The sequence below is a fragment of the Pelodiscus sinensis genome, chromosome 4, assembly GCF_049634645.1.
Source record: "Pelodiscus sinensis isolate JC-2024 chromosome 4, ASM4963464v1, whole genome shotgun sequence".
Taxonomy (NCBI): Eukaryota; Metazoa; Chordata; order Testudines; family Trionychidae; genus Pelodiscus; species Pelodiscus sinensis.
Window position 1 is genome coordinate 106,048,703 of NC_134714.1, and position 19,933 is coordinate 106,068,635.

General features: G+C 45.5%; 1 protein-coding gene and 1 long non-coding RNA gene across 10 annotated transcripts in view; one reads left to right on the forward strand and one right to left on the reverse strand.

The window, feature by feature from the left end:
- Window positions 1-1,991, reverse strand: part of LOC142829206 (uncharacterized) — a 31,831-nt gene extending 29,840 nt beyond the window's left edge. The window contains exon 1 of the long non-coding RNA XR_012903621.1: window positions 1,863-1,991. This is a non-coding gene — a long non-coding RNA (uncharacterized LOC142829206). The remainder of the gene's footprint in view (window positions 1-1,862) is intronic.
- The window catches only part of SBF2 (SET binding factor 2), a 651,649-nt gene extending 642,405 nt beyond the window's left edge, over window positions 1-9,244 (forward strand). For all 9 annotated transcript variants that reach the window (XM_006129315.4, XM_006129312.4, XM_006129314.4 and 6 more), the window contains 3 exons: window positions 2,440-2,527; window positions 6,838-6,969; window positions 7,438-9,244. In XM_006129315.4, the coding sequence (XP_006129377.1) occupies window positions 2,440-2,527; window positions 6,838-6,969; window positions 7,438-7,536 (319 nt within the window). In that variant the 3' untranslated portion in view covers window positions 7,537-9,244. The remainder of the gene's footprint in view (window positions 1-2,439; window positions 2,528-6,837; window positions 6,970-7,437) is intronic.
- The last annotated feature ends 10,689 nt before the right edge of the window (window positions 9,245-19,933 follow it).

Sequence of the window (19,933 nt, forward strand, 5' to 3'; positions counted from 1 at the left end):
AAGATATCAAACAAGCTTCCCCTGTAGGTCTGCTATCTCAGTCCTGACCTTCAGATCCTGGGCTTTTCTTGAGTGCAGATTGTGATGGGATCGTTGGGGTGAAGCCTTGAACTCTGGATCCGCTGTGCACCCTTAACTCTCTCCAATCTGAGCTGTCTTTCTCAATGCTTTGCTAGTGATAAGCGGCAAACCCCCTAGGTGCTGTTGCCACTCAGTGCAGCCATATGTGGCATCCTGCACCCAGCTAGATTGCATAAATATATCAACTTCATGGAGAAAGGCATCAGCCAAAACCCTCCCGGCGTTGTACATCAGGAATACAGGCAGTCCCCGGGTTGCGTACAAGATAGGGACTGTAGGTTTGTTCTTAAGTTGAATTTGTATGTTAGTCAGAACTGGTGTCCAGATTCAGCTGCTGTTGAAACTGACCAGCGGCTGACTGCAGGAAGCCCGAGGCAGAGCTGCTGATCAGTTTCAACAGCGGCTGAATCTGGATGCCCGGGACAGAGCAGCTGGGGCACTGCCCGGTAGGTCCCCGCAGCGCCCCCAGCGCCGCACCTCAGCGCTGCGGGGACCAACCCGGCAGCACCCGAGCTGCTCTACCCCAAGCGTTCCCAAGTCAGCCCTGCTGAAATTGAACAGCGGCTGACTACAGGAAGCCCGAGGCAGAGCTGCTCTGCCTCGGGCTTCCTGTAGTCAGCCGCTGGTCAGTTTCAGCAGCGGCTGACTTGGGGACGCCTGGGGTAGAGCAGCTGGGGTGCTGCCGGGTTAGTCCAGTAGCGCCCAGTAGCGGCGTTGCGGGACCAACCCGGCAGCGCCCCAGCTGCTCTACCCCAGGCGTCGGCAAGAAAAGCCTGGTCTGCTGGGGGGGGGGGGCACTAGCTAGCTACTGCGCCCCCCCCCCAGCAGACCAGGCTTTTCTCGCCGCAAAGGACACGGGCGGTCCTGCCACCCGCGTCCTCCGTGGCGAGAAAAGCCGCTCCGCGTCTCCCTGGTGTGCTGTGGGGGCCAGGGAGCAAAGCCGCGGAGGCCCCCTCAACAGACCACGGAGACGCGGAACGGCTTTTCTCGCCGCAGAGGACATGGGCGGCGGTGTCCTCCGCGGCGAGAAAAGCCTGGTCTGCTGGGGGGGCGCACTAGCTCTGCCCACTCCCCCCAGCAGACCAGGGAGACGCGGGCGGCGGGACCGCTGAGACGCGCCGGTCCTGCCGCCCGCGTCCTCCGCGGCTTTGCTCCGTGTCTCCCTGGTCTGCTGCCCCCCCCCCCCCAGCAGACTAGGGAGATGAGGAGCGGCTTTTCTTGCCACGGAGGATGCGGACAGCAGGACCGCCCGCGTCCTCCGCGGTGAGAAAAGCCTGGTCTCCTGTGGGGGGTGGGGAGGCCGCACTAGCTGCCCCCCCCCCCCCCAGCAGACCAGGGAGACACGGAGCAGCTTTTCTCGCCGCGGAGGACGCGGGTGGCGGGACCGCAGTGCATCTGGGCGGTCCCGCCCCCCCCCCCCTCCGGGGCAAGAAAAGCCCCGTTCGTATGTAGGGATCCGACATAAGTCGGATCCACGTAAGTCGGAGACTGCCTGTATACATTTTGCACGTTATTAATTGGTTCACCAATTCATCAAGGGAAAGTGGATACACAACAGCCTTTATAAACCTAAGCAAATTAACCAAACACTTCAGGAAAACTCACTGGTAAAGATAAACAATAAAACAAGTTTATTGACTACACAAGGTAGATTTTAAGTTACTATAAGTGGATAGGCAAAAGTCAGAGTGCTCGTCAGAAGAAAAGAAAATATAAGCACACAGTCGAAACTCTCAACCCTATTAGATTGGGCCACAACTAGATTAAGCATTTTTTCTCACCTCACTAGATATTGCAGCTTATGGTACACAGCTTTCACCCTTGAAATCTGGACTAGTCTCCTCTGTTGGAGTCTTTGGTTTTCTGAGCATCCTTGTTGTTTGCAACACACGTAAGGGAGGAGAAAAAGCCAAGATGGGTCTCTGTGTTTTGTTTTATACTCTTAGTCCATGTATTTGGAGAATGCAAGTCCAGGCATGTCTGGACTATACCTAGACAGTTATTGAATAGTTTAGCTTTTGGCCACTAAGAAAATATAATCTGTAATGTGCAGAGTCAGAATAATGTTACTGTTAATACAGAAAAGCAAAACAAAGCCTTTGATGTGAGGCAACCATGGTATCTTTAAGTCTATTTCAGTACCTGGACACAGTGGGAAATTACTCTGCTGATCAGTGGGCCTGCAGCTCCGAGCAATACACGTTTTAAGTGTTTAACATTGATTTATAATACTGTAGTTAGGTGATTCCTGTATAGTTTCAGACAATTCTATGCCTTATTTCTCCATAGTACTGAGGCTATGAAATCAAAATGCTAGTACTAAACCTTTTTGGTAATATGCATAATCTTCTGTTCAAGGTCTTTTGAAGGTACACTTTACAAAAGAGGAGCTTTGTTAAAAGGTTGGAAACCCCGTTGGTTTGTACTGGATGTGACAAAACACCAGGTAAAATGTTTTTAGCAAACTGAATTCTTATATTATAACTTATAACAGTTTTCCTTAATAAGCATATAGAAATAGATTGACAAATAGTACAAGTAATCATACTGTACTAGAAAGGTAGGGCTGGAAGAAATCAGTCATCAAAGCCATATCCCAGTTGTGATACAGGACAAATATACCTAGATAATCTCGGACTGGTGTTTCTCTGCCTTGCTCTTAAAAACCTTCAGTGACAGGGATTTCATAACCTCGCTTGGTAACCTTTTCCGGTTCTTACCTGTCCTAGTAGAAATGATTAGTAATGATAATTTGCAAATGCAGCGGTACATACCATTTCAATAACAGCATGTGTGATACACTTTATAGTCACTGTGAAGGTAACAGTTTTGTTTTAAAACAGAGATAGCAATCTAGTGTATATTTATAAAGAAACTCCATGAACTGGTAGTAGTCTAGTATTTGCAGAGTGCAAACCCTGTTTGCTGGTTTACACTTTACAGAAAAAATCCCTACATCAAGCAGTTTGCAGTTGAAAATGGCAGTATATTGGCCAACAAAGAAGCAAACTTGCCATATTATTGGTCAGTGTCAGGCATTATGCTAGCCTTTTTGTATGGGCAGTCGGTGCAGCTGTAGCTGGGGGAGGCAGGACTCCCAGCCCCACCTAGAGCCCTGCCCCCTCTGCTGAGGCCAGCCCCCCACCACAGTGAGAGGAGGAGATGAGGCAGAACACCAACCATGCGTTCCCCCTCCACCAGAGGGAGGAGAACAAAAGGGGAGAGAGTAAACACGCATAGTCCATGCCGCCTCGGTCCCCAGAGCACCAGGAGGGAGGAGAGTGCACAGCCTCTGCCTCCCCAGTCTCCAAAGCACTGGGGAGGGAGGAGGCCAAGCATCTACAGCCTCCTGCCCCCATCCCGGAGCATAGGGCGGGCACTGGGAGCAGCAACACTCTGCCCCCAGAATGGCTACAGCAGGCGTTCTGGGGGTGGAGTGTGGGTGAGGCCATGGCTGGCGGTCTGGGAAGGGCTAGGGTTAGGGTTAGGGTTAGGGTTAGGGTTAGGGTTAGGGTTACACCCATGCCTTTCTGTGTGAGCCGTGTTAACTCTTAAGCAGTCAAAGAAACCAAAAACTCTCTGAAATGAAGAGTCCAAGAATCCAGAAAGCATTGCCCAGCATGCAGATAGAAATCTGAGGGGTAATTTTGGAGCTGGGAGCAAAATTATTTCAATCAGCCCTTTTCCAAATTGCAGTAGTCATTATACATTCCAAGCTTGCATTTTATGACTCGTTTATTCGTTCTTTGAGCATTTCCCTTCATATTCATTTTCATGAAACCTATCCTGTGCAGATAAATTGGACTCCAGTAAACATTGTAAATTAAACTACATGAGGATTGCCGTAATATAGAGATGGACAATAGGCAGCCTGCAGGCTAGACATAGTTTAATCAGGGTTAGCCCCCGGTAGGCCGCTGGCGTGGCATTTACCTGTATGGCCACAGGTAGAGTAGCTTGCAGCTCCTATTGGCCACGATTCACTGTTTACAGTCAGTGGGAGCTGCGGGAAGTGGCATGGGTCAATATGGAAGAAGTACTATGGGTCAGGCAACAGAGTAAATCTGATCTGGAAAAACTCCTTTTTCCTTTTCCTTTGTCAGAAGGTTTTGTCTTTACTTTTTACATTCAATGTGTAAGGGTGAATTGGTGTTTTTAATAGATCAATACTGGATTTTCTTTTGTGGAACAGTTTGAATACTGCGGATAATTTAGTGGAGTGGTTATCATTGAATCCACAATGTCTTTGTAGCAAAGCTTCATTAAACCACTAATTATAGACTATGAAAATGTCTACTTTATAAGTAGTCTATAATTACCTACATTATATCTGAATTTTTCTCATCTCTTTCAAATTCTTTTTGAAGTTCAGGAAATACAAACTCTTGGGTTCAACACATGTTGAATGATCCTTCATTAGTTTCCAGAAAATGGCCAGTGAAGTATTGTCAGAAAAGCCTGAATTCTCACATCAGAGGGTACATCTACACTACAACGTTAATTCGAACTAACTTAGTTTGAATTAGTTAATTCGAACTAAGCTAATTCGAACTAACGGATCCAGACTAAAAAACTAGTTTGAATTAGCGTTTTGCTAATTCGAACTAGCATGTCCACATTAAGTGGACCCTGAACCGGGCTTAAGGATGGCCGGAAGCAGTGCCGGCAGGGCATCAGAGGAGGACTTAGAGCGTGGAGATGCTGTCTCAGGCTAGCCGAGGGCTGTGCTTAAAGGGTCCTGACCCCCACCCCGGACAGACAGTTCTCAGGGGTGTCCCGCTTGCAAAGCAGTCCTGGCTTGGAGTGCCCAGAGTACCCACACTGGGCACATCACACCACTCGGCCATCAGCCCGGCTGCACTTGCCGCAGGCCGCCATCTGGGGAGAGGGGGCAATTGGGGGGCTGCAGGAGAGCTTCCACACCAAAAGACCGCAGAGCCAGCCCAGTCCTCCTCATCAGGGGCGCGTACCCCATTCCTCCCTCACCTCCTTCCACTTACCCTTCCCAAGCCCCTCTTCTTGATGTACAAAATAAAGGACAATTGTGTTCAAAAATGGAATCTGTCTTTATTGAACAAAACTGGGGGAGACTGGGAAAAGGAGGTGGGAGAGGGGAAGAGAGAGGCTGGAAGAGGGGAGGGCAACTAAAATGATCAGGGGTTGAGAACAGGTCCCATATGAAGAGAGGCTAAAGAGACTGGGACTTTTCAGCTTAGAAAAGAGGAGACGGAGGGGGGACAGGATAGAGGTCTCTAAAAACAGGAGTTGGGTGGAGAGGGTGCATACAGAAAAGTTCTTCATTAGTTCCCATAAAGAAGGACTAGAGGACACCAAAGGAAAGGAATGGGTAGCAGGCTTCAAACTAGTAACAGAAAGTTGTTCTTCAAAAAGCAAAGAGTCAACCTGTGGAACTCCTTGCTGCAGGAGGCTATGAAGGCTAGAACTAGACCAGAGTTTGAAGGGAAGTGAGATCAAGTCATGGAGGTTGGGTCCATGGAGTGCTATTAGCCAGGGGGTAAGAGTGGTGTCCCTGCCCAAAGTTTGTGGAAGGCTGGAGAGGGTTGGCACGAGACAAATGGCTTGGTCACTGTCTTCAGTCCATCCCCTCCAGGGTCCCTAGGGTTGGCCGCTGTCGGCAGACAGGCTACTGGGCTAGATGGACCTTTGGTCTGACCCAGTACGGCCATTCTAAGCTCAGGGCTCAGGGTCGGGGGTCTCAGTGGACCACCTGGATTTTCATGCACACCTGCTTCTGGGTGGCTAGGCTGGCAGCTCTCCTGCCCAAGCTGGCCACTTTCCTGTGCCTAGTGCGGAGGTCGTGGACGAGGTCCACGATGTCCGCACTAGCCCAGGCGGGTGCCCGCCTCTTGCGGTCCCGGGCAAGCTCCCGGGAGCCGCCAGCCTGGTCCCGGGAAGAGGGGGAGGGCTGGGGGGCATCGGGTGGGTGGCTCGATCCGTGCCAGGTGCAGGGTCTGCTGGCTGGGTGCTGGCAGGCTTGCACCTGGCACGGGCACCGTAGCCAGCCCGTGCCCCTTTAAGGGGTCCGGGGCCAGGAGGGGGGCAGTAGAGTTTCCCTGGTGTTGGCTAGAGTGGCCACCAGGGAAAGCTGGGAAGGGCTAGCCTCCCACTAGTTCGAATTAAGGGGCTACACAGCCCTAGTAAGTTCGAACTAGGCTTAATCCTCGTGGAATGAAGATTATCTAGTTCGAACTAAGCACTCCGCTAGTTCAAACTAACTTTGTAGTGTAGACATACGCAGAGTTATTCCCTTGATTCAAAGGGCCAGATGCTGGTGTAGCTTCATACTTGTCCCACAGTGCAAAGCTGCTATAAAAGCAGCAAGTCTGGCCACTTGAAGATTTCCCCAGTGTGGCCGACCACAAGGTGGTATACTGATACTGTAGGAGCTTCTTTGTCAATTCCAAAATTCCCAGTACAAGGTGTTACTTGGACATGCCTACTGCCTGTGGATGCCAGCTCTTAGACTGTCCATTTGCCATTGTAAGCAGTTTGTTCAGTTTATTGCAGATCTCAGGTTTTTGCAAGTGTCTCCTCAGAACCAGCCCAAAGTTAAGTGCCCCACAATGAGGGCACACAAAGGAGACTTAAAGGCACTTTTTCCCACCCTCAAAACCTGAAATTCTGTGCCAGGCATAGAAACAATGAGCACAAGGATCTGGCCCCAAATAGTGCATTTGTCTGTGTATTGGTTTATACATTGCATTTGGTTGATTTGTTTTCTCTTTTGTGTTCCAGCTGAGATACTATGACTCTGGGGAGGACACAAGCTGTAAGGGACACATTGATCTTGCAGAAGTTGAAACAGTGATCCCTGCATCTCCAACAATTGGTGCCCCAAAGCATGCTAGTGAAAAAGCATTTTTTGATGTATGTATATCATTTGCTGGCCTCCACTAGAGAGTTTTCTTCCTTCTTGCTATCACAGCCATTTCTACTGGACAGTCATGTGAGAGATTTCAAGTTAACTCACTCTCTAGGGCAGTTACACAATTAACTAGTGATCCTCACTCTGAATTCAAAGTGAAAATTCAGAGCATTAGTATATTCAGGGAAAATGAAACACTTCCAGATATCATAGCTTAAAAGAAAGTTTGCAAGTTTGCCATTTCTACTGGACAGTCGTGAGAGATTTCAAGTTAACTCACTCTCTAGGGCAGTTACACAATTAACTAGTGATCCTCACTCTGAATTCAAAGTGAAAATTCAGAGCATTAGTATATTCAGGGAAAATGAAACACTTCCAGATATCATAGCTTAAAAGAAAGTTTGCAAGTTCCTGAGCTGTGTTGTGTAAATTTATTTTTTATCTGATACACTTTTATTTTCATTTTGCAGCTAAAGACAAGTAAACGTGTATATAATTTCTGTGCCCAAGATGCACAGAGCGCACAGCAATGGATGGACAAGATCCAGAGCTGTATTTCAGATGCATAACAGAGAATACTATACAACCTCCAACTGCAGACAAGAAATGCTTTCAGTCCCTCATGTTGTACGAAGATACATTTTGCTATTACAGAATAAGCAACCTTCCTTTCATTTCAGTCATAAACACTAATTATATGCTGAAGCATCTTCCCTGCTTAAGTATCATAACCACTATTACTATTCTTTTTCTCCATTAGGAGGACTTTTCAAATTAGTAACCTGTTGAGCCTGAAATATAACTTTTCAATAGCATTCCTAGCTAAATGACCTTCCTGTAGACACTGAAATATGCTACCATCTAATACTGTTTTTCTTATCACAGAGTTGCATCAGAAAAACTGTCTAGCTTAAATTGTGGACATTTTTCCTCAACTTGTTTTCATGTGGTTTTAGTATTTAAACAAAATGGTCCAAATTTTCAAGCTAGTTGTGTATCTAGAAGAACATTTCTACAATTTCTAAGAAACAATTATGTTTGTGAATTCAATGACATGCATAGTCACTTAATATGTTAAAGACCAAAAAAGAAAAACCTTAATATTTAATTTTCAAAAAAAGGTTTCTAAATCTACTAGCTGCTTTGTAGCCTATCGCTCTAAATAGTGCTTCTGCAACTTTTCATGAATAGCACGTTTTCATGAATAGCTAAAGAATATGCTTTTGGGGGATTCTTTTTGCCCATTATAATAGGATAATGGAAAGAAAACTGGCTGGAAACTAGATGAAGAAATTGGTCACAAATTAAAACTTTCATAGGAGAAAAATCTGAGTCTGAAAAGTTGTATATGTTTATTTATGTTCTGTTCTGCTCACTGTAAATGACAAACACAATGATAAATGCACTAAATAATAAAGCAAGCACTTGCACTGAAATCATTGAGATGCAGACATTTTGAGGGACAAAGGTAAGTTATTTATAGCAGACCAATGCTAGCTACATAACATTTACAGATACTAAATATGTACATAATTTGGTTTGATGTGATTTGATTCTTTAAAAAATTTTTGCACATACATTGGAAGACTGTTTTAAATTTTTACATTTAGTTAACATTGTGTTTGTTCATCTTAAAATCTTTGAGGAATGTTGTTGTTTTTTTAATATATATATAGACCAAAATTACTAGAGGTTTTATTTGCTACAACTTGTGATGGCATGCAGTGGAGTCTTTCGACAATAACCATTGTGGGTTTTTTTAATGTTCATATGGTAAATATCCAACTAATATTTCAAAGAGTTTGTATATATTATTTGGTATTTTCTAATTTTCCAGATATTCTGTTTGTAATTGTTAATATCAGACTAATCTAATAACTGACTTCATTTATAGGATTTCAATTTATTAAATAGTTTGTCCTCTTTTTTACCACTTTTTTTTTACTAAACAATATTCAAAATTCACACTGCACACAGGATAGGAAATACAGCTGTTTTAATACATATTGATTTTTTTAAAGGACTGAAGGATTTTTTTTAGCATTTTCAATGGATAAGTCTTTACCTGTGAAAATGGTGTTTGCACATTTGTATTTTTCTGTGTATATGAAGTACTTTTATATGTACTTTGTAAAATACTGATCCCACTGTTTTTAAGGTTATTTGAAAATGTACAAAACATCTTATTTTGTAACTAGGTTATTTTAATTGTTTTATGTATGTTACATGACTTATGTATGCTAACCATCTTGTAATAAACACACTTCTTTAAAAACAGCCTTTTACAGTGAAAGATTATGCAGGTATAGCATAATACTCACAGAATAAAGATCATGGCGGAAAAAACAAAATTAACTCAAGCTTCCAAATTATCTCATATTAAAATGACTGGGGTTTTGTGTATATTTGTATATTGTCTTATATAAAAAATAAATCCACATCAGCAAAAATGCCATAACCTGGGAAAATTCTCTGGCTACATCTATACTAGAGGGTTTTGCCAGCAGAGAGTATGCTAATGAAGCGCTCATTAGCATTTGTTATGCTCTCATTAGCGTATTCTCCTCTCGAGGCTTTTTGCACAAGAGGTTTTTGTTCAAAAACAAGCAGTGTAGACAGATCCATTTTGCATAAAAACTCCCTTTTGTGCTAGATCTGTAGACCTCCTTTTTTGAGGCATAAGGATCTTGCGCAAGAGGGGGTTTTTAGCATAGAGAATATGCTAATGACAGTGTGACAAATGCTAACGAGTGCTTCATTAGCATACTCTCTGCCAGCAAAACCCTCTAGTGTAGACGTAAGCCTTAGTTTACATACCTTTCCCAGAGACCAATTAGTAGGGTTACCAGGTAGACCCCCCCACAATTCCGGACACACTTGATCGGGGGGGAAGGGAAGGACCGGCCGGGAGGAGGGCGGGGTTGGCCAGGAGGAAGGGGAGCGGGAGGCAGGGCTGGTGGGGGGGTCAGGGGTCGCGGGGCTGGCTGAGAGGAAGGGGGCGGGAGGTGGGACTGGCGGGGGTCAGGGATCGTGGGGTTGGCCAGGAGGAAGGGGTCAGGGCTGGTGGGGGGGTTGGGGGCCACAGGGCTGGCAAGGAGGAAGGGGGGGTGGGAAGCGGGGATTGGTGGCTGGCGGGGCTGGACGGGAGGAGGAGCCCGGAGGAATAGGGGTGGGAAGCAGAGATGGCGGGGGGGGGGTGGAGTGCAGCCACTGGCCGCAGCCAGAGTCCAACAGGCCGTGCCCCAGCAGGCACTCCTTCTAGTTGCTAGTAGAAGCCGTGCAGAAGGAGTGGTTTGGAAAGCATTGAGCTGGTAGAGGGCAGCACTAGAGATGGGTAGGCAATAGGGAGTGTTGATCCAGAGTGTGACACAGACTATTGGAAGCCTCTCTCCAAATTAGGCAAAACTTCCCTTTGCTAAAGGAATCTCTGATTGTTCTGAAGAAATTCCCAGCACAGAGAAATCTACCCTGCAGGGGGGGCTTACTGAAGAAAGAACACTTCCTCTGCCATGCACTGTCTGTACTCCCCTGCTACAAACCCTAAATACCCTGTCCATTGGGGAAGTGAGACATATTATCAAGGGTCATATTTAAAGGGGATCGTTTGCCCTCACTTCCCCACTGAGACCATCTCACATAACAAATAAGATGACTTGCTTTTAAAAAAAAAAAGAGATATTGAATATGTGAACATTGACACGTGAATGTCATATTACCAATGCCATACTTCATTCCAATAAAAATATTACCACATCCATATTGTGTCTCTTGTATTTCTCCCCTCTGTTTCACATCCCAAACACAATGGGGGTTGGATGGTAGGTTGGTAGAAACCCTTGTTAATAAAAAGGAGTCCCATGTTCTGCTACTTCAGAATTATGATCAGTAAGATATTTTGGAATCCCAAACTATGGGATCAGTTCTTGTGCAGTAAAAATACAGACCTGCATCAGATGCAGGGCCAGATATTCAAACCCTGACATCACATTCTACATTTGAATTGTTTGTATTGGATACTTTTACAACACACCCAGATCTTGTGAACCTGTACAAATATGGTTCTCTCAAAATGTCCATGGACTATTTGTCAGTAACTGAGCCATAGCCTTCATTTTTCACATCCATTATCATCCAAATATTTGGCTGAATATGATCAGCCTGAGCTTGCTTTCAAGAATCAGACTGCTCACATGGATGCAGCATTTCCCCCATGTAATGCTAAAGTTCATGTTGAGTATTACTATTGCACCTGCTTTCTGACTTATAGCTTATATGATATCGGTTACTTTCAGAATTTTGGCTACTGTGTGAGCCAGAACCTAATTTGGTGTCCATGTGCTCATGCAGCACGACATTATCATTCTGTTCATTTGCTGGAATTTCTTCCTTAATTCAACAGCTGAATGAAGACAATCCAAAATAACAGTGTCTTCTTCCTAATCCCTATGGCTGCGTCTAGACTGGCATGATTTTGCGGAAATACTTTTAATGGAAAAGTTTTTCCATTAAAAGTATTTCCGCAAAAGCACGTCTAGATTGGTCCCGGAATTATCGTTATAACGATGCACTTTTGCGCAAAAGCGTCTTTCCAATGTAGATGCACTTTTGCGCAAAAGCAGAAGCCCGGAACCATTTTGAAGAGGGCAAAAGGGCACCAGCCCTTTCCGGGAGCGGGGGCTGGAGCTCCTTTGAGACACGTGCTTAAAGGGATCTCCATGGACAGCCGTTTCTCTCCTGCTGCGAGCTGTAGGACCTCTTCCAGGGACTGACAGCCGTAGCAGTTTTGGTGGTTGCCCTCTGCCTTTTTGGTCACCACTGCCTTTTGTCACTTAGTGCCTTTGCCTGTTTTTTTTTCATCTCCCTTGTTTTTTCTGCCATGGAGCCAGGGGTGGCCATGTGCCTTCTCTAGCCCCTTCCGGCCATTTTGGAATGACTGCAGCTGGTGCTCCAGGCTGGTGCCCTCCTGTTCCAGAACCTGGCAGTGCAGATCACTTTGGACTCCCTCACCAGGGAGGCCATGGCGTCCCTGTGGCATCCCCACCCCAGCGTGGAGAGGCCACTGTGGAAACTGGACACCAGTACGGACTGGTAGGACCAGCTGGTCCTGAGGCAATGGGACGACCAGCAATGGCTCCGGAACTTTCGCATGTGAAAGCAGACGTTCCTGGAGATATGTGCCTGGCTCGTCCCTGTGCTCCAGAGAACCACCACCCGGCTGCGGGCACCCATCCCCGTCAACAAGAGGGTTGCCATTGCAGTCTGGAAGCTGGCCACCCCTGACAGCTACCAATCAGTGGCACACCAGTTCAGGGTGGGCAGATCCAGTGTCATCGTGATCGAGGTAAGTCCCATGGGGAGTGGGGTGGGGGGAGGGTACTGCGCACCATGTCCAGGGGCAGCCAAAACTCCAGGCTGGGTCACCCAGGGGTTTGGGCCGTCCCTTGCACAGGCCTGCTGGTGGGGGGAGGGTCGTGTGGCGAGGGGGCACTGGTATGTGTGTGTGCGTAAGCACAGAGGGCATCATGGGGGGGGCCCAAGGGAGCACACACTCACACTGCCTTATGTGATGTGTTCCCCTGTGTTTCTCTGCACCCTTCTGCAGGTCGTCCATGCCATCAATGACATCCTGCTCCCGAGAGTCATCCGCCTGCACGATGTGGACGCTATGGTGGCCGGCTTCGCTTCCCTCGGGTTCCCCAACTGTGGGAAAGCCCTGGATGCAACCCACATCCCCGTCCGGGCCCTGGAGCATCGAGCAGCCCATTTTATGAACAGGAAGGGGTACTGCTCGATTGTTCTCCAGGCCCTCATGGACCACTGTGGCTACTTCGTGGACGTTTATGCGGGCTGGTCCGGCAGGGCACATGACTCCCGCATACTATGCAACTCCGGCCTGTTTTGCAGGCTGGAGGTGGGCACCTACTTCCCCCGGTGGGAGTTTACTGTCGGGGATGTGCCTATGCCCATCTGTGTCATTGGGGATGCGGCCTACCCCCTGCTGCCCTGGCTAATGCGGCTCTACACGGGGCGGCCGGACCAGAACCAGGCCCGGTTCAACGACCACCTCAACCGGGCCCACAATCAAGTGGAGTGCTCCTTCGGCCACTTGAAAGCCCACTTCTGGTGTTTGCTCACCTGTCTCGAGATGGGTGAGCAGAATGTCATGGAGGTAGTGGCCGCGTGCTGCATGCTCCACAATGTTGTAGAGCAGAGTAGGGAGGCCTTCCTTCCCACATGGATGGCAGCCAAGGGCCAGGCCTATGAACAGCCCCACAGAGCTGCCATCCGCCAGGCGCACCAGGATGGGGTGCACATCCGGGAGGCCCTAACGGACATGTTCTCCCAGGCCCCATAATAGGGTCACCTCGGTCTCCCTTTACAACTCCCTCCCATCCTCTACCCTCCCTCCCCTCCCCCCTTAAATACCAAACACAGTTTTTCTTGAACACAAAAACTTGTCTTTTTTTAATTTACAATGGGGAGAGGGGAGATCTAGGATGCGAGGGGGAGGAGACCTTGAACTGGGAGGGGAAGGAGCTACTCCTGGGAGGGGTGGTCCCTGCTACCACTCCTGCGGGGGCAGTCCTGCACATGGGGGGCAGGCCATGTCGGGGCAGGCTGCACAGGGAGGTGGGCAGGAGGGACAGGAGCAGGAGGGGCCATTGCAGGAGGGGGCAGAGGCAGTGCTAGGGGAGGGATGGCGGGTGCATGGGCAAGGTCATGCCATAATGGATAACATGGCCAATGTGTGCGGTGAGGGTCGCAATGGAATCTGCCAGGCGGACGCACTGGGCCTGGAACGAGCCCCAGGCTTCCTGGCGCCACTGCAGGTCCGTCTCCACACTTCGAGTGATGGCCGCCTTGACGCGCTTGATGGCCTGCATGTGGCGCCGAAGGAGCTGGTCCCGATGGTGGAGCCACCACCTTGGTGGTTGGGCAGCTGGGGGTGCCACTGCTGCAGGGCTAGAGGGTCCCCAGCTTGTGCTTGGTCCTGCTGCAGGGAACAGAAGAAAGGATGGGTCAGTCAGGCAGCCTGGCCACTGTCCCCACGCCTCATGCCCTCCACCCCTGAGCCCAGGTGACACCACAGTAGTGTGGCTTGGGCCCACTCGGTTACCCCCCTCTTCCCCGTGTTGTATGTTTGCCACATTTCTAGCCACTGCATTAGTCTCACAAATGCTCTTTTGCTTTAATACTGCTCTGATGGCAGCTTGGTCCGTGTTCTAATATAATAATTGCAGGGCATTTCTAATCTAAAGTCATGTTTGGTGGTAAGTTCCTTGAGCTATTTTCCAGAGTCTGCTCTTTGATGCTGATATTTCTGTTTGTGTGTCCTCCAGAAGACGTTTGCAGTTTTTCCTTGTATCGGTTTAATAAGAAGTGACATGATAAAAACGGATGGTGATCAAAAGGCTACAGTGCATCATTTTGGCAAGAGATGAGTTTTTATGGTATACCTTTGTACTTGGTTTCCCCCTTCCTATCCAGCCAAAGAGCAGAGAGAACAGTCTAAAATAAAGTAAGATTTATATAAGACAAGACTGGATTCTAGATTGTATATTGTTACACTAGAATCTCAGAGTTATGAATACCTTATCTGAGAGATTGTTCATAACTTGGAACAAAACGTTATTGTTTTCTTTCAAATGTTTACAATTGAAACTTTAGAATGCAGAAGAAAATTCTGCTGTTAATCATCTTAATTTAAATGAAACAAGCACAGAAGCAGTTTATTTTCCCTTTTTTCAATAGTTTACATTTAACACATCACTGAACTGGTATTTGCAATTTTTTTCCATCTGTCTCTCCCTGTTGCTTCCTGATTGCATACTTCCAGTTCCAAATAAGGTGTGTGGTTGGCAGTGAGGTCATAACTCTGAGGTTCTACTGCATTCTGCTTTGTTATTGAACAGATCTCTTTCTTGTTCAACTCAGTATTATCACAGGAAAACCTTAATTTAAAGTCCTGTTCTGCTAAGCTATTACCTTCCTAAAATCATCGCCACAACAGTATTCCCCAGCATTTTTACTGTTACAGACCCTGTATTGAGAGATCCCCCACCACCACCACAATTAAATCCCACACCTGAATTTACCCTAGATACAGCATCACACCTTTATAGCAAGACTGAATTGTTTTAGATTTCAGTGCCCATAGGCAACATACAGTTTGTGCATATTGATTCTGCATTCACACACATTAGCTGGTGTAAAAAAGTGTAATTCAATTGACATCAATGAAGGCTATGTCAATTTATACCAGCTAAAAATTAGACCCTAAATAACTTTATTTACATCAGTAGTCATAATGAGTTCCAAGGGGAAATTTCATAAATCCATGGCTGAATTTAATAGAATGTAACTGAATTTAATAGAGTATTCACTAAAGTGAAATCATTCACATATTTGAATATTTACAGAAGCAGGCCATAGTTTATTCACAAGAGGTTCTGGGCTTCTGTATATTGTTTTGTTTTTATGCTCAAACACCAGAACACAGTTAAATATAATAAACGTTCCAATTTTATTTCTCTTCTGTCTAGACAATAACTGGTTGATGTTTCAGCCACAAGCAATTGTTCACACCTGACATTTGTTTCTATTGGATGTCAGGATTTAAATTATTTTATAATGAAAGCATTCAACAGTTCATATTTAAAATATTTTTTAAACAATAGCACTAAGATTTTCAAGGGAACCTTAAATAAGTTAGGTATCCGACTCCTATAGAATTACAATTAAATATGAGCACCAAACTCATTTAGGCTCTTTTGACTATCTTAATCTTTATGAGATTCCCTTCAATTTTTCTTTTGTTTAAAACATCCACCTCATATTTAGTGTCTTCTTAGCTCAGGTGTTACTGCAATTTTTAAAAATAAAAAGAAGTTGGAAAGCTCTTATGTTTTAGTACCATGAAAGCAGCCGACTTCCCTTCCTATCTTAAATGTTTAATAAAATCTGTCAGAATTAACTTGACTTTAATCTTCCACTTCAGACTCCTGACTCAAATTAAAGCCTCCAGTCTGTCTCCTTTTGTGGTATGAGTATGCAGCAAAGCCTGAAAATCTGGAAAATATCCCATCAAGAGATAATGAACCAGCGCCAAGAACAAACTTAAGAGTTAGTTGTGGTATGTAAAAGTCATGTCATTGACCACTGTGGGTGTAATGTACATTAACAATGTCAACATGGCCTAAAGGTCATGTAACAATCTCAGAATGTAATGCGCAGTTGCTACAGTAGTGAAAAATTTGATTTAACCCTCAAATAACTTTTCCTTCCGTTCACTCTCTCATTGATGGAAATATTTAGTTAAATTTTTTTCTTCATAAACCCAAGCTGTGATTGTCATGGAAAATTTAATTTTGGACAACATAAATGGCTAGTTCTACTGTTAGTTAGTCTGTGGCTGATCACATATTGGTATAAGTTTCTGTTGGCATAATTTAAAAAAAAAAGCTGCAGCTATTTCCTATGATATTTAATGTACTTTAATCCATAGAATACATGTACAGGCAGTCCCCGGGTTACATGGATCCGACTTACATCAGATCCCTACTTACAAACGGGGTGAGGCAACCCCGCACTAGCTACTTCCCCCCCAGCAGACCAGGGAGACGCGAAGCTAGCGCCGCCCCCAGCAGACTAGGGAGACGCGGAGCGGCTTTTCTCAGCAGACACCTCAGCTTGAGAATAAAGGACTGAGGGAAGTGAGGTGTGGGAGAATAAAACTGAGCTCTGGAGAAATGTTTGGCCAGAGTTTCCCCTACAATATGTACCAGTTCCGACTTACATACAAATTCAACTTAAGAACAAACCTACAGTCCCTATCTTGTACGTAACCCGGGGACTGCCTGTACTCAGATTTACCATGTAAGTGGGTTTTCCATTTTTGCTACAACAATTAAGACAATGTACATTGTCAATACTCTACCAAGTTGCCTGTAGGCTACAAACAAAGCGTTATTAACTGTTGTCAGAAAGCAGTCAGTTTGAAAATATGCACTTCCTCTGTCCTAGGGCATCAATCATATGCTCTCCCTGTGCTGTTCAAACGCTTCCTGAAAACACAATTCTTCTGCAAAGCCATTCTGCTTTTTCCCCCTTCCCCCTCTTCTTCCTGCCCTTCATGGTGAAATGTCTTCCAGTGTTCTACAGGCCTGAATTGCTTTGTCTGTCTGAATGGGTATGTCTATACTAGCTCATTAATTCGAGTTAGGTAAGCAAATGAGGCGACCGGAGTTGCAAATGAAGCCCGGGATTTAAATATCCCGGGCTTTATTTGAATGTTCTCGTCAGGTCGCCATTTTGAAATTTCACTAGCCCGAACTCACTGCCGCGTGACTACACGCAGCAGTGAAACGTTAATTCGAACTGAGTCCTTAGTTTGAATTAGCTGTTACTCCTCATTCCACGAGTTCCAGTGAGTTCGGGCTAGTGAAATTTCAAAATGGGGACCGGACGGGAACATGTAAATAAAGCCTGGGATATTTAAATCCCGGGCTTCATTTGCAACTCCGGTCGCCTCATTTGCCTACCTAGCTCAAATTAATGAGCTAGTGTAGACATACCCAATTAGACTTACAAGATCCTTGAGGTAGGAAAAACATCTCTTTATCTGATTATACAATGCTAGGAATATTTGAAGACTTTTAAAAATGACATACATATAATCCATCTCAGACAGTTTCTCTTCCAGCTACTGAGGCTTCTGCAGGACAAACAATGATCATTCCATTTATCAGATTTTTACACAGTCTTCCTGATTTTTTACTAATTTCAAACAGAGTCCTATGTGGATTTGGTGGGGTAGTGGTGCTTTAATTTGCTGTGTTCCCACATACAGTGGTGATTCATTGTTCCATATTAGAAACAGAGTTTAAATTCACTTTGTGTCTCTTTTTCTTCTTGCCATCAATGATAATGAAAGTGAACGATGGAGATCAAAGGCAGATAGATTCATGTAGGCATTGACAGATTAAGTCTGGATCCTGATAATCTGCACCCAAACAGAACAGTGAGTCAGTACTGGCATGAAGCAGGTGTCGGAACAGCAAACCAGTGTTTTCAGCTAGCTCATTTCTTGGGAAGACGATCAAAGACTCAAGAAGGAGAAAGATAACTTTTCTCCATCCGCCCTGACACCTATCTTGGAGCACAAGTGGATTGGGGTGAAGAGGTTAGCCGTTTTTGAGGAATTAAGTCCCAGTTAGCCTTAATTTACCCGGTTTGTAGGTGGTGATAATTTCATGTGTACATATTTCACTCAGAGTAATCATATTATTTTGTTACTATAACCCTATTATCCTGTTACTATAATCCTTTCCCTTTTTTCTTGTCTTCATCTTGTTTTATCTATAACCTTAACTTGTTTTATGTCTGACGTTAGATGCTAAATTCTTGGACTGTCTTGCCTTGTTTCTGCAAGGTGCCTAAAACACTTTCAGATGCTCAGACATAAAAGCTGAAAAGGAAATATTTTTCTTTGTTTTTTAAGTTCCGTGAAATGAGTGGTCAGCTCAAGCTGCAAATAATAAACAACACAAAGATCAGGGATGTTTGTGCTTTGATTTGGCCTATTAGTAAGGATAAAAGGCTTTTTTGTATAATTGGTCTGAGGCTGGATTTCAAACACTCCGAGTTTGACATATTTCCCCTAGTAGAAATTAAGGTAATACTATAGAGGAAAGTGGTTAACATGAAACATACATAAAGTAGGCTGAACTCTGATCACTGAAAATATCATTGCTGATATTTCTGAGTGTATTTCAAGTTGAATATCACTGTTCTTTGTATCAGACCCAGCCAAATTATTTTTAGCTTCCAGTAATCAAGTTTCTACTTTAATTTCCAAATTTGGAGCTACAATTTCCAAGCTGCTACCCACTTGTCTGTTATAGAAATATCCCTTCCATTTTCTCAAAATGTAGGTCAGCTAGTAATACGTAATTGAACCCATATATCAGAATAATGGACAGTTTAAAAATAAGTCTAACAGTAATGATATTGCCTTTCTCCAATCGCAGTTTGACAATGGGCTTTCTTGCAATTTTGTTCCACATTAGCTTGCATGGGCCATCACCAAGAACAGGGATACTGGGCTAGATGGATGTGACCATTCCAGTGGTCACCTTGTTACCAGTGGTCCCCAACCTTTTGGGGCTGCCAGGCGCCCGGGAGCAGCACTGCAAGTATGCTGTGCGGCCGGGGGCGGGGGCCGCACATGCGCCACGTGCTCGGGGTCCGGGATGCAAGAATGGCTTGGGCTGGCCCTAGTCACTCGACAGGTGCACATAAATGCCACGGTGGGTGCCATGGCGCCCGTGGGCATCGCGTTGGGGACCACTGTAGCTCATCTAGTGAGAAGAAGCCTTGCTCATGGTGGCTGAGTGCTAGCTCATTAAGATTACGTCTAGACAGCAGGACTATTTTGGGATACCGGAAGTATCCCAAAACAGCAATTCTGCATCTTTAAATGCACCCATTATTTCGAAATATATCTCAAAATAACAGGCACTCTATTCCAGCATCCCTGTAACCCTCATTCTATGAGGGTTAAGGGACTTGTCAGAATAGCTTATTTTGAGGTAAGCATGCTGTATAGATGTACCCTTACCCTGCCAGCCTGCTGCCACTCATGCTCTCCGAGTCTCTTTAGCATTTCCTTGTAATATCCAGGCCCTGATGCTGGCTGTCCTGAAAAATCCCATACCCTTGCCCCTAAAGGAACAGCGCACCCCAGTTTTACTAGTTGTACCTAAAATCACACAGCAATTGTGTGCACTTACAATTAAAGAAGGCTTACGTAAGAAAGATTCTCCAAGAGAAAAGAGAGAGATGGGAACAAATAGTTACAATACAAGCTTTTGCTGGTGGCTCCTCTGGCAGTTGTATTTTGGAGCCTCTGGCCCCTGATGTCTCTCCTGCCCTCCCACAGATCTCCAGGCCCCGGTGCTTTACCCT